Source organism: Curcuma longa, chromosome 11 (genome assembly GCF_044706935.1).
Source record: "Curcuma longa cultivar G26 ecotype Majalengka, Jawa Barat chromosome 11, ITB_CL_G26_1.1, whole genome shotgun sequence".
Classification (NCBI taxonomy): domain Eukaryota; kingdom Viridiplantae; phylum Streptophyta; class Magnoliopsida; order Zingiberales; family Zingiberaceae; genus Curcuma; species Curcuma longa.
In genome coordinates, this window is record NC_133871.1 from 31,951,893 (window position 1) to 31,965,132 (window position 13,240).

The 13,240-nt window shown below is 38.0% G+C and overlaps 3 protein-coding genes across 4 annotated transcripts in view; all 3 read right to left on the minus strand.

Annotated features, from left to right (window-relative positions):
- LOC141840392 (V-type proton ATPase subunit a1-like) overlaps positions 1 to 13,240 on the minus strand; it is a 32,740-nt gene that overhangs the window by 8,861 nt on the left and 10,639 nt on the right. The window contains exons 12-18 of one of the 2 annotated variants that reach the window (XM_074728367.1): positions 11,800 to 11,960; positions 9,675 to 9,881; positions 9,415 to 9,598; positions 9,243 to 9,326; positions 8,711 to 8,907; positions 8,564 to 8,623; positions 7,687 to 8,322 (exon numbers count right to left, since the gene is read on the minus strand). The exons of the other annotated variant lie outside the window; for it this stretch is intronic. Coding sequence (XP_074584468.1) covers positions 8,118 to 8,322; positions 8,564 to 8,623; positions 8,711 to 8,907; positions 9,243 to 9,326; positions 9,415 to 9,598; positions 9,675 to 9,881; positions 11,800 to 11,960 — 1,098 coding nt within the window. The 3' untranslated portion in view covers positions 7,687 to 8,117. Of the gene's footprint in view, positions 1 to 7,686; positions 8,323 to 8,563; positions 8,624 to 8,710; positions 8,908 to 9,242; positions 9,327 to 9,414; positions 9,599 to 9,674; positions 9,882 to 11,799; positions 11,961 to 13,240 lie in introns of those variants that run through there. 2 annotated transcript variants of the gene reach the window in all.
- Positions 1,809 to 2,498, minus strand: LOC141840394 (NEDD8-specific protease 1-like). Its single transcript, XM_074728370.1, has one exon. It carries the CDS (start codon positions 2,496 to 2,498, stop codon positions 1,809 to 1,811), a length of 690 nt encoding a protein of 229 aa, XP_074584471.1.
- On the minus strand, positions 3,078 to 6,876 carry LOC141840393 (putative sugar phosphate/phosphate translocator At3g11320). Its single transcript, XM_074728369.1, has 4 exons — positions 6,409 to 6,876; positions 5,173 to 5,276; positions 3,851 to 4,079; positions 3,078 to 3,409 (listed from the first exon to the last, which is right to left on the minus strand). The coding sequence occupies exons 1-4, from the start codon at positions 6,874 to 6,876 to the stop codon at positions 3,263 to 3,265; spliced, it is 948 nt and encodes a 315-aa protein (XP_074584470.1). The 3' UTR covers positions 3,078 to 3,262.

Here is a 13,240-nt window from a genome sequence, read left to right on the forward strand (position 1 = left end):
CAAATCAGCAATCTCTAACCTAATCAACAAACCAGTCCACAGCTCAGTTGCCTTATCTTTCTTTGAATGAAATGAAAGACAGAAATAGGTAAAATTCTTGCTGATGATGTATGGAATAATCCATGGCAGATCTATTCCTTACAAAATATCAACTTGCTAGAGTTACACGCCATGTGAAGGTGAAAGCTGCTTGATCCCTCAAACTTTAGTTATCAAGACTTCTTTACTTGCAACAGATTCAGTGTAAATAGGATAACTGTCACTGCAAATTGCACAAAAGCACAATCAATTGACAACTCCTATCTGAATCCCTGACAATGATCATCCTTGGGGTCAAGCACGACTACCATCTGACTTCAGTTGGCAGCTCTAAAATCACTATGTCATCTGACCATGTCATATGTTTGATGCAAACCTAATATATTAGACGCTTGCAGTACTGACAAAAAGAAATAGAAAATGTTAACTACAGTGGCTACACAGGTTTAAAATCGTGTTCAGAGTTGGGCTTGCAAACCCCAATCAAAACAAGACAAGTTAGTGTCATTTTAGTCGGGCCTACCATATGGTGTCAGTCACTCCAATAAGTAGAAAGAAGAGGAGCTTACCTAGATGCCATTTCAAGGAGCATTCTTTGAGTTACCAAGTGTTGTTGCAGAGCAGCTCTAGACTGGTTTAAAAGTCAATTCCACACTAGAAACTTTCAGTTTCTGTAGGTCTCATTTGCTTTCTCTTTTTTACTCTCTAGGTTTCATTTGTTGTCAAGTTCCACACTAGGAACTTTCAGTTTCTATAGGTTTCATTTGTTTTTATCTTTTTCCTCTTTAAATTTCATTTGTTGTCATGAGAAAGAAAAAAAAAACAGTTCTTAGCTATAGGATCAAGTTAAGAAAGAAAGACAGTTGCTATGAGCAAAAGAGGTTATAGTAACACTTAGACTGTATCTCGGGTCCCCCATGCCTACAATACAGTTCTTAGCTATAGGATCAAGTTAAGAAAGAAAGACAATCGCTATGAGCATAAGAGGTTATAGTAACACTTAGACCGTATCTCGGGTCCCTCATGCCTACAAGTTATATTTTCTGTTGAGAGCCTAGGCTAGTTTTAAAGTTGATTTCAAATTAGGACTTTCAGTTTCTCTAGGTTGCATTCTTTTTTTCACCTCTCTTACATCTAAGTTGCTTAGGATACACATATTGAAAATGCATTCATTTTGTTCTTTTACATTCTTGCCTTCTACTTCTGTTAAATTTGCTTGAAAAACGATCATCAATGTTTTATTTTCCAAATCTTGGAGCCCCATCAACCGCTCTAGATGCCAAATTCTCAACAAAAAAATGCAGGATTGGGCATACACATGACAATATGTTCATTGACAATAAGCAAAATAAAGTGCATCTATGAAATATGCAACTAAAATAGTACTTAAAAACCTGATCATAGTTATCCAACTTTGGACTATCACAGCAAAACAGAGTTCTGTCTAATCTACATTCCACAAGCATTGTTCTGGCCTCTGGGCATCATCTACTCATCCAAATTGTATATAGACTTTGTAATAATCTTGTTACATGAGAAATGAACATTTCACATAGTAAGGAAGCTAAAGAAAGTAAACATAAACCAGCAGCATCTAATCCACTGATGACACACTCCTATTTTTAGATGCTTATTATTTCCAAGAAATTATTGTCAGTTTCTTCCCATCGGAAATTCATATGAGAAATGTGAATGGAACAAGTTGAAGAAAAGCAAGAAAAATTACTGAATTCAAAAGAAAAGAAGAAAACAGTTCAATAGTTTACCCGTCACTTGTTCTCCATCAAATTCAAAATAAGCTTCAGCATTTCCCCCCTCAGTTTATTAACAGCAACTGCATCCACTTCCTTGTCAACTGCAGTGAACCACCTTTCATCCCTCTTCGCGCACCCCCTTCCGCCGGACACAAACCAATTGCATACCACCTCGGCAATCGCCAGAACATACAGCCCACAGTCGTACCCGTTGGTCTGCTGCGGTGTGAAACCCTCGACAAACTGAGGGGGTTCGCCGGCACCGACAAATCCACTAACGGCGCGGAAGAGCCGTTGTGCGTGCCAGAGGTTCATTCCGGTGCAACTGTCGTGGTGCACGAACTCGCTGGTCTCCCGGCAGTAGACGAGAAGGCTCCAGTGCGAACCGCCCTCCGCGGCGGCGACGTCGAGGTTGTCGTTGACGGTGAAGAGGACGAGGGAGCGATCGGGGAGGCGGAGCGGATCGGCGGCCTCGCGGAGTGATTGGGAGTCGGAGCAGTTGGCGAGCCAGAAGGAAATGGAAGGTGGGACGAGGAGGACGGCTCCGGAGGAGGCGGAGGAGGAAGCAAGGTGGGCGAAGTAGAACTCGATAAGGCGGTCGTTGAGGTAATGGGGGCCGCGGAGGATGCCGAGGTCAGATCGGCGGAGGACGACGTCGTCGTACCTCAGAATCTGGTTGTCGCCGTCCTTCTTCCTGGAAGCCATGGCGGTGGGTGAAATGGTTTCGGCTTCGGGCTGGGTACGGACTAAATAAGTTACTATAACATTGTAATAATAATTATTAATAGCAACTATTAATAGTTTTAAAATAATTTTAATCAAATTAAATTTTTTTTATTAAATTTAAATAATTTAAACCATTTTATAGCTCAATAATCTGGGGAACCAAATCAAAGACCCTAACACGGGAGAGTCCCTACAGGTATTTTCAAAAAAAAAAAAATGAGTCAATTTCATAGACTCAATCTTTGGGGTAGCCAGTCCGGTGCCATGGAAGTTTCCCACCGACCATCAGAGTAAATCGGGAAGCGCATATGGCGGTCAATCCAGATGCTCAGCATCCTTTGATTGCGTTCCCCATTTGGAGAAAAATTCTTGCAAATATGTCATAGCTGGATCGAACCGCGAGTCTCCTGATCACAACCCGGATGTCCTACCGTTGCACCATTGCCCTACAGGTAGTTTCCAACATACATGGAAAGTTGTTAAATAATTCTTCGAATTACAAAATCATGTCTATCCACGATTTGAGACCAACTGGAAACAAAATAGGTTAAGGTTCTCGATCATCAAGTGAGCTAGAATGAACAATGTAGCTATAAAAAATGAGCAAAGGCCAACTAGTTTATTGGCACCCCTTTGCTCTGCTTGTTAATTCGCTGTCCCATGATTTGTGAAGGTTTTCTGATTCTAGGTGTGAATGATGCACAAGTCGAAGATCAAAGCTAGTCTGACAAAGGCTAGAGTAGTCATCTGTTACGTTTCTTTGCTTCACTGTAAAGAATAACTCCCATCACTGTAATAGTGTAGCCAATCATCCCAGTTACTGTCACGGGATTTTTGAATATTAAGATGGAGACAACCACTGCAACAGCGCCTTTTGCATTTCCAAGAACCTAAAATCACCAAACGTTATGATTTATTAGCTGCTGGATCACACGATAAGCAAAGTGTCAATAGGTAGAACAATAAGAAAACTAGAATGCATGATGTGGTACATTTTAGTTGGGAGCTCATGATAACTCTAGACAACTGAGGACCTTGAGTGAGCTTAAGATCACTAAATGATCATAATTTTTGAAGAACAAACCAGGTAGTTAATTTCTTGAAGGAGCACAGGACCATATATTTCTTGTGAATTTTAAGCTGAACTTGAATAATTCTTTATCAAACAGAAGAATGACTCAAAATTTTGTTATTTCAACTAAATAAAACAAACTAGCTCATGCAATCTGTGAATAACTTTAGATTTAAGCATAACAATGTAAATGCCTTTACATTTGGATTTTGTAAAGACTAGGATGAGACAAAAAAAGTTGCATGGTGCATCAACACACCTGGAGTGTCAAGGCGCTTGTATGCTTGGTCACTAGAAAGTTGGTCAGATTCACGAAATATGCTAGAGAAGAATTAAACAGCAGGTACCATATAATCTTGATATCTTCTTTAGCGAGTGTGACTGTGATACCAATCACATTTTCCTCCATAATCATTGTAGCAGGGAGTAAGAGAACAACTGCTATTGGAGCCATATATAGGAGAAGATTCATAGAATTTAGTTTCTCCCTGAAAAATGAAATAAAAATACATTGCAATGACAAAGAAAACAGTATTGCATTGGCCAACTAAAAAGGATGTCTCAAGGGGTGCTTGGTTGCCAACAACTAGTAAAGAATGTAACATAATGACATTGAAGGCAATTGTTGACATCAAAAACGACTGTTGCAGATGTGGTTCTTTGAATGCATTCAACATAATGTTATTAGCAATAGTTCTTCAAATACTACAAAGGGAAGTGCATCATTATAATTCCCGGTAAGAAAAATATGTCCTATGTAAAAAAATATGATACTTGATACTCACACTTTAAGCTGTTTAAAAATAGTTTTAATCATTTCAATTTAATATAAGACATGTATGTTATGGTGTAAAAAATTATTTGTTTAAAAAACAATAGAATACATCATTAGTAATTCATACTATACCTTCATAATATTAACTAAAAAAAGACCTTTTCTACATTATTTTAGTTTTTTTGTTAATATTATATTAGTTATTTGGGTATCTTCAATTTTTTTTATCAATAAAACAGTGAAATTATTCTATGTAATTTATTTAAAATCTTTGGTATATGTTATATTTTTGCTATTATTTAAAATTTTATAAGAACAACAAATATTGACGAATCTGTAATTTCAAACACATAGATACATACACATTCATTTTCATAATGTTATGTAATTGTATATTTAATATTTTCTATTTTGTGTTACATATGTGTTGCATCGAAATATTACTTGTAGGAGTAAATATTAAGAGTGACCATTTTAAACACACATATACGCTCAATATCATAATCTATATCTAATTGTATATTTAATATTTTCTATTTTGTATTACACATTGTTGCATTGTGAGATTACTTGTAGCAGCAAATATTAAGAGCGACCATTTCAAATCTTTGTCGCATTTGCAGCTTTGATTGCCTAATTCTAGATAGATGTGCAACTTAAGGTCATTTGTAGCAAACCAAACAATCCCTCGACGAAAATTTTGGTCCACTCTCATGAAAAAGAAGTATGAGGCTGTGACATGCAGATTAAATTATGGTGAATAAAGATGATATAATTGGTGCATAGAACTAAAATAATATCAGTACCCCTCTGAAGACAGAAGTATCCCCTGCAATACTGTCTTGAGTGCTCTTGCAGCAGTTGCACCTATACACATGATAAAACCAAACAAATGGAAACTCGGTTCCCCCTGCAATGCCAAATGTAAATACAATCACTTAAGAACCAGACATTGATGACAGTAGTGTCATAGCTCGATTCAGAAAATAATATTAAAAACCACAGTCTAGGAAACTTTCAATCTGCAGTTGAGTGCAAATAATAGTTGGTGCTACCCACATCCACAATTATGGATGAAATGGCTCGAGATTTCCAAAACCACTCAGTTTTGGTGATACTGCCACTTAAGTAGGTTTGGATAGAAAATAATCACATTGGATAATATAGATGGTGAAAGTTGCAGGTACATGTTCGAAGTGTCTCATAGTAGTGCATTTATATAGGAGAATATTAATGAAGTTTAGGAATAGATTAATAATCATTTTCAACTGATTCTGTATCTTGTTATATGCCAGGTTTTGCATAAAGTTGTTGCGCCTTGCTAAGTAAGGCACTTGCTAAATCAATAGATACGATACACTAAATAGTTTATATTGGTAAGTCCCTTATGAGCAGGGATACCCTTTCAGAAATTCAAAATTCATACAGCCATCATATTACCATCTTTCTACTGGCTCCTATCCAATTTTCTTCCACAATTTTCATCCTCAACAAGTTCATACCAACATAACAAATAAGATACAAACTTAGGTTAAACAAAAATAAGTTTGTTTTTATGTAAAGCCTACTGCCTGATTTAGTTCTTCTCAGTTATGCACATTAGCAACTTAAGGCATTTTGGTTCTGAGTTGAGTGTATCATAGTCAAGGTTGTGTCTATTGGGGTTGCATTAGCAATTATCAAAAGCACATCAATGTATTCCAAGCAAACAATACACCTCCAATTTAAGAAATGCACCATAATAATACTTTTTTCATTGTGTCATACAACATCCATAAGCTCTAAACTGTTCAAGTATGGCATAACAAAGAAGAGCCAGCAGAGAAAAAAAAGGAAAGACAAATTCTATAAAAAAAAATCAAACAAAAAATGCTTGAACTGCAGAAAGATGCACATACAAGATTTGCAGATAAGGGAACAAGAATTATGAAGCTAGGCTGGTTATTTCCTACCAAGAGGGAACTAGCTTCAAAACCAAGAGGCTGGATTTAACACGGGAAACCAAACAAACCAAGAGGGAAGAAAGATCGTATCTTACTCACCCCGCTGGCGATGACGACGCCGGCGACAACCGGAATGAGGGTGACGTAGGTGATCCAGGCCTCCCGCTTCACGGTCATGACATAGGCGAACACGGCGGTGAAGAAAGGCGTGGTGGCGCCCACTGCCTGGTTAAACGAGACCGGTAGGTACTTCAGCGAGACGTTTCCACTGACGACGGAGCCGCAGAAGACGAAGCTGAGCGCGGCGATCTTGAGGAACTGCAGCCGCGAGCGCACGGTCTGCAATGGCACCACCCGGACCCAGGTGATGGCGACGTAGCTGAACAGCGAGCAGGCGGTCATGTGGCACATTGTGAGGAAGATGGGGTACTTGAAGCCGTAGTTGCTGAGGAGGTATTTGTTGAGCAGGAGCACGCCGATATTGGATGCGTACCACGAGGACACCAGCCCGAAGGTGAAGAGTCTTCCGGTCACCGCCGGGGGCGACCAATTTCCCTTTCCGCTCATCTTCCCCCTCCTCCTCCTCGCTGCCTCCGCCTCCTCGTTGGCTGCGATCGATCGAAATGGCGAAAGATTCCGGCGATAGGCCCCACCACGGCTCGATCCGTTACGAGAAATGATAGGGATTGAAAGAAATGGTAGGGTAAACGATGAGAGAGAGAGAGCGCGCTCAAAAGGAGAAGGCTTTCGCTGGTGGCGGAGAGGCGTCGAATCAATCGGGGAAGAGGAGGAGAGGTAGAGGAACGCTCACATTCACGCGCTCTCTCTCTCTCTCTCCTCCTCTCTCTCCCCTCCTCTATACGGTTTAGACACAGTTAGTATGTGCCCCCACGGGCGGGAGCAGCTGGTCAGGGCATAGGAGCTTGCAGTTAAGGTATGTGGTTCGAAGGCTCATGGCGCACATGCGATAACATCAAAATGTGTCATGTTTCCAAATCCTTCAACTACTATGCTCTGACCAGTCCCGCATTCACCGTGATTTACTTTCTCACAGATGGTCGAGGGGCCGATCGTGTGGGGCCGCTAGGTTGGCGGATTCCAACCTCTGGAGGACCATGAAGTTAACTTGTTTAGGTGAAAAGTAAGAAGTTTAGGCATATATGCAATGTTATAATTTAGTGACAAAAGAATTAAATTTGGAGGGCTTTCAATTAAAGATTAAACATTTAAATGCATAATTTTTGCATGTGGCTCATTGCATGATTTGTAAGCTGCATCATGACTCAGCGATTTCGTGGTTCTTTACTAGAACAATATGAATAGTCAGTGGACAGAAACATGATACCATGGAGCAGCAATCAGCACACACAAGCAATATAACGGAAATACGAAGAAAAAAGAAATATTTTCATTATATGTGGATTCATATGGTGTCGATTTGAACAAATTATGAGGGCACATGGCGGCCTCAAATTCAACATAATCTACATTTCTATTTGACTAAAAAATTAGGAACAAAATCCTTGAGGGCATTTGACTATGCAGCTAATCTGTATCCAGAAGAATTCTCTTTCTGGCGAGATTTCTTGGCCTGTCAGGTGCCAAAGAACGTCCATGCTGTCAAAGGCTATCGAAACCAACAGCTTGTGGAAAATTGCACTCATGAGGTGTCAAAATCTCAAGTGTCTTATGTTCCGCTATTTCTCTTACCATGCCACTGCTGTAGAAAATTCAATACTGCTCCATTTTGTCTATCAAACTTTCATGTACTTGTCAGTGAAGCAAAAGATTTCATCTTGCATCACCTATTAATCCTCCTCATCCGCGAGTACCTTAAAGGAGAAAGGCTTGAATTTGTAGCCATCACCATGGTAGAACTTGTTCATGAATTCAACCCAATGAAGACGTAAAGCATGAAGGAATGCACTAAGGGTTTCCATCATTAGCAAAATGAATGCTGTCGCAAAAGCAAAGACAGCAAGACCTGCTATCCGGATGATTATACTATCATACCTGTGCAAATGGTAGGTAAATTAGTCATACAATCGCAATGGAAGAATTTAACAAATTTTTTGCAGTGGTTGATGAAATTGTAGAATAAATATACAACAGTATTATAGGTGTAAGAGAATCATTGAAGCAACCCATGCTGAAACTTAATAGGATACATCTAATTTGTTGTTGTATAAATTTTTATGATAAAGGTTGCTAAAGGAGGAAGTGAAAGATGAATTATTAAAGTTTGTTCGCTTACCCCCAAGCAAGTAGTAGTAGTTTCTCATAGAAAACAGTTGACAATTCTGAGTGTGCTAAGCTGCATGCCGATAGAAACCAGTAAAGTCAGTAAAACAACCATTGGCAGACACTGGTAAAATTTAACCTGGTCTAATATGACACTTACCTAAGGGCCCAAAGGCGGAGGTATGAGGCTGTGTTGGAGACTGCACCTAGGACAAACTCAATAGAATGTATCATCTGATGAACAAATACCTCAGCGAAATCGAAATCTTCGTGATGCTGATGCCTTGCAGAATCTGGTTCATGATCAAGATCCATTTCAGATGTCCCAAGAAAGCCATAGGTCCGGCCTTGGAATCGCTATTCAAGGACATCATACACAATGTAAATAGCTGCTTTGGATATTCTCTAAAGCATATTTCTTCTTTAATTATAGCTATCACTAAGTCTCAAGAGTCGAGACTCATGAGAAATGTAAAACGTTGTATCAAGTTAAATAGAAACAGCGCTGCAATTTCTTGAAAATGAAATATAGCTTCTACAAGCTTACTACAGATATTCCAGATGTCATTACAGGGGAAAAATGAATCAAGCGATGGATTCAGTTTCATAGTGACTTTTCTTGAACATCCAAAACTACTTTTCTCAAAGATCATCCATAATGGAAGCAGTAAGCATAGACACAAAAATGCTACCTCTGTGTGTTGTTTCTTCAAGATAAATGGTTTTGGGAAAAGCATCCAAGGAACTGCCACAATAGCTAGAATCAATAACAACATCTGCATACAGAATCAAGCAAACTTAAATGTGTAGAACACACAAAAACATGGCCATCTTTCTGTAAAGAAGATGAACACAATGAGCGACCTGCAATTCTTTCTGGCCCCAAAACAATTGATTCTCTCCAAGATTTCCAAATGGATCAAGGAACATATAAATCATTACGTGATACAAATCAGCTTGAGATCCTGTGCACCATTTGATGACAATAAGAAGTGCAAGATAACCGAAGAGACTATTAAGAAATATTATTTGCGGAATAAACTGATACCTGAAAAAGTGAGTAAAGGAATTAGTATTTCATAACCTTGGTTGAAAAAATATATTCAAGCACAATTATGACATACTGTATATCAAGGGGGTTTCCATGAAACTTGGCGTCAAAGTAGCTCAATATGATTCCTAAGTTCATCTGAGATACACCTAGCAATATAGACATCTTCATTTTGAGTGAGTTCAAAAAAGGCAATTCAGAGCGACTTCCACGCCACTTAGGATCCACCCCGAATGGGTATGGATCACGGAACTTAATAAGACCAGCAGTATGGGCATCACTGCAACAAAAGTTTGAACAAAAGAAAGAAAAAAAGGAAAGCTATCAGACAGGAATATCTCTTAACTGTAAAAGGCACAACTCAAATACCAAGTTCAGAAAAAAAAAAATCCAAACAGAATAATTTATTTCTCACCTGATATCATAAATACAAATGGCTTAGCTAATTGAAATGAGCATTTAAGAAAGATCCTTAAGAAGCAGCAACTAAAATATGCAATGAATGGCACACTATTTTTTTTAATAACAAATTAAAAACCTGGAGAAATTGAAGAATTTTTTTTTTTCCAAAGTGGTAAAATCTAAGAGTTAGAGAAAAAAGTACAATATCTATGAACCGTACATAATCTATAACATCAGAGTTACTGTGCTACAAGGGGTTTTAAAATTTGTGCTGAGAATGTATCATGTCAAGGCATTTGGCAAATAAATGCATTAATTAACACAAGTTTGACCATTATTATGGTTTGTGGAAGTTTTTACTAGCAATATCAACTGAAGTACAAACGTATTTAACAATGGATATGGTACCCACGTTGCAGCACACGGAAAAGTAGGAATAAGTGATAATCCAGCAAACAATCACAGTATCTTATACAATTTTTTTTAATGATGTAATAATTTTAAAATCTAATAATGCACTAAAGGAGAGCATAGTGGTTCAACTATGCCGTTGAATTCAAGGAGTATGTTCTGAATTCTCATTCACGCTCAATATCTTGATCAGAAGGTAATTATCAGTGCATATGGTTCGAGGCATATTTCAGCTCTAACATTGATGTATCAATGGTTTTTTTTTTCATAAAAACGGAGAGGAGAGGAGCTCCAATGAGTTACCGATTGGAACCGAAAACTAGCATATGCAAAGGTACCTGTACACACTGTGGACCAAACAAAATTGCCTGCATGCACTGCATATCTTGTAACATCTCAGTGACTACTTTCATGCTAGGACAAAGAATAGCATCAAAGATGAATAGCATTCAGGAATGGAGGTGCAGATAAGACAAACATCAGAGTTGCAAGATTGGCTGCAACTGCAATTTATTTTGGCTTTTGAGGAATCCAGCTGTCGTGGACTAGGTCACCATCAATCAGGTCATTCAGGTGGCAAAGATATTCTGTTAATTAAGGGGGAAGGCCCAAGAAATGCCTTTTTTATAAAAGACAAACCAAAGACTCTATTTTTAGAACTTCCTATCAAACAATGTTGACCAAAACATTGTTGTACATCATGTAGAATGCCTTGGTTAAACCATTGTTTTGCAGATATTTAGGTATTTTATGCTATTGGGGCCTTACCATGGAGTATTTGGAAGTAGGAGCCTCAATGTGTTCAAACAGAAAGGGGCCTTAACTGTGCATCAGTGCAATAAAGGTCTGAAATCTGACCCACATAGACCATAAAGATATGATGTTGGAACTGCAGAGATGTCACACAGACCATAAAGACATGATGTTGGGACTGCAGAGTTTCAAATCCTAACACATTAAAAGTAGACTTGCAGAGGGCCTCATAGGATTCGATGAAGAAGATTTTCTTACGGCTATATCACAAAATATAAGATTCTGATTTGGGGAGTGTAAAACAAAGAAGTAGCTTGATAATTACTATCTCTCATTGTGTTGCTTTATGCTATCTTGTTATATGTCTTATCCTTCCTGTACAATAATAAAGACAACCTACCCATGCTGAAAAGTCAGTAGGGAAAAGAGACAGTAAGTCAATGCAAATATAAAACAAACACTTCAAAAATTTTAACAATACGCATCCATCTTATGTTAACTACAGTGTACTAGTAATGTGCGGGAAACCGTAAAAATCCACTGAACCAAATGGCTATTATAGAGCTGACAACCAAGGTTATTTTGTGCTTCGTCAAATAATAGTATACACAGTGGCATGGTTTATCATTTACCTGCAATCAGTACTACGGCACTTGTATGCAGATTCGCCAAAGATATAGAAGGGAATAGAGAAGAACTCATTGTATATGAGTCCACAATATATTGAAAACAAGGCCATCAACAGTAGTACATAGCGTCCTCCAAATGCCATCTCCATAAAGCTACCGAGTTTCTGCGAAGCAGTCCATATACCCAGTCAAGAAGTTTTTTTATCTTAGGTCATCATAACAATTATGATAGCTTTTTCTTCAAAAGTTGACCAAACTAGCCGGTCACAATATCATCAAAACATAGTTTTAACTACTTACCACGTTCATAGGTCATGCAATATAACTAATTACAATTAGCATGAGAAGCTGAACAAATTTTTTTTGGGTAAATGCTTTTTGCTTGCCAAGGGAGCGCAAGAATCTAAAATATTCCAGATTCAGAATTTTTACTATGATGAATGTCACAATAGAATTAATGTGCTACCTGATCATTCTCATATAATGCAAACTCCTAGTATTACAATTAATTAGCTCAAACATCCAGAACGAGGGATGCCCACCAACGAGGTCTTCTAAAAGTCGAAAAGAGATATCAAGGAACAGTAGGATTAAAATATGAGCTATATTAAGGCAGAGGCCTTAATGCACAAACCTTGGGATGTCAAGGATAAAGATTTGTGCTAGTGTAACATTCACCCTGTGGGATGTCCAGGATAAAGAGTGTGTGGAGGACCTAATTTATAATAAAACAGGGCTTAGTTGCAAATACACAAAATTTGTGGTGTAAATGTAAAATGATTATGGCACTTGCATGGGAGCCAAAAAAATTTTTAAAAAAAAAGTCCATAAAAAAGGAGCTTAACTTATATCACAATGATTGATAAATCAATAAACTATATACAACTTTGAAACATATTTTCTTTCCTAGCTGATGGCTGGTAAATGCTATGATGCGTGACACCTAAACTGTTCCATACAGTCCTTTGAATCAGCTGTCAATTCACTACTCAGTAACCTAGAAATGTGTATTTCTTTTTTATTTTTGAGATAGGAGTTGGAAGCTAGTTGGAAGTTTGCAGTTCTTAGGGAGAGAAAACTTTGCATTTTTACCCAACGAAACCATCAGCCATCTACTTAGGTTTCCTAGTTCTTGAAAGGCTAGAAACCAAAAAAAAAAAAACTGAACGATTTCCTTTTATAGTGGTTCCTGAAGAGAGATTGAAGTCAAAGTGACAGGATAGGAATAGACCAGATAGATGAATGAATAGAAAAAAAGTTAACTGACATGGCAACTCAAAAGCAAGGCTCAGTCATGATAGTGTTAATTGAATGTTGAATGAATTGACAGTATACTGAAGCTCTGTATGCAAATGGACCAAAAAATATTTAAGAATATTGAATGTTAGAGAAGGTATGGACAGTAGAAGAATGAAAAATAAGACCTACACATCATAGGCCAAAT

Coding starts and splice junctions, on each gene's coding strand:
- LOC141840394 (XM_074728370.1), bottom strand. CDS start 2,498: ATGGCTTCCAGGAAGAAGGACGGCGACAACCAGATTCTGAGGTACGAC.
- LOC141840393 (XM_074728369.1), bottom strand. CDS start 6,876: ATGAGCGGAAAGGGAAATTGGTCGCCCCCGGCGGTGACCGGAAGACTC. Junction 5,277..6,408: donor GCGTCGTCATCGCCAGCGGG/GTGAGTAAGATA, acceptor TTGGCATTGCAG/GGGGAACCGAGTTTCCATTT. Junction 3,410..3,850: donor CAAGCGCCTTGACACTCCAG/GTGTGTTGATGC, acceptor TGGTGATTTTAG/GTTCTTGGAAATGCAAAAGG.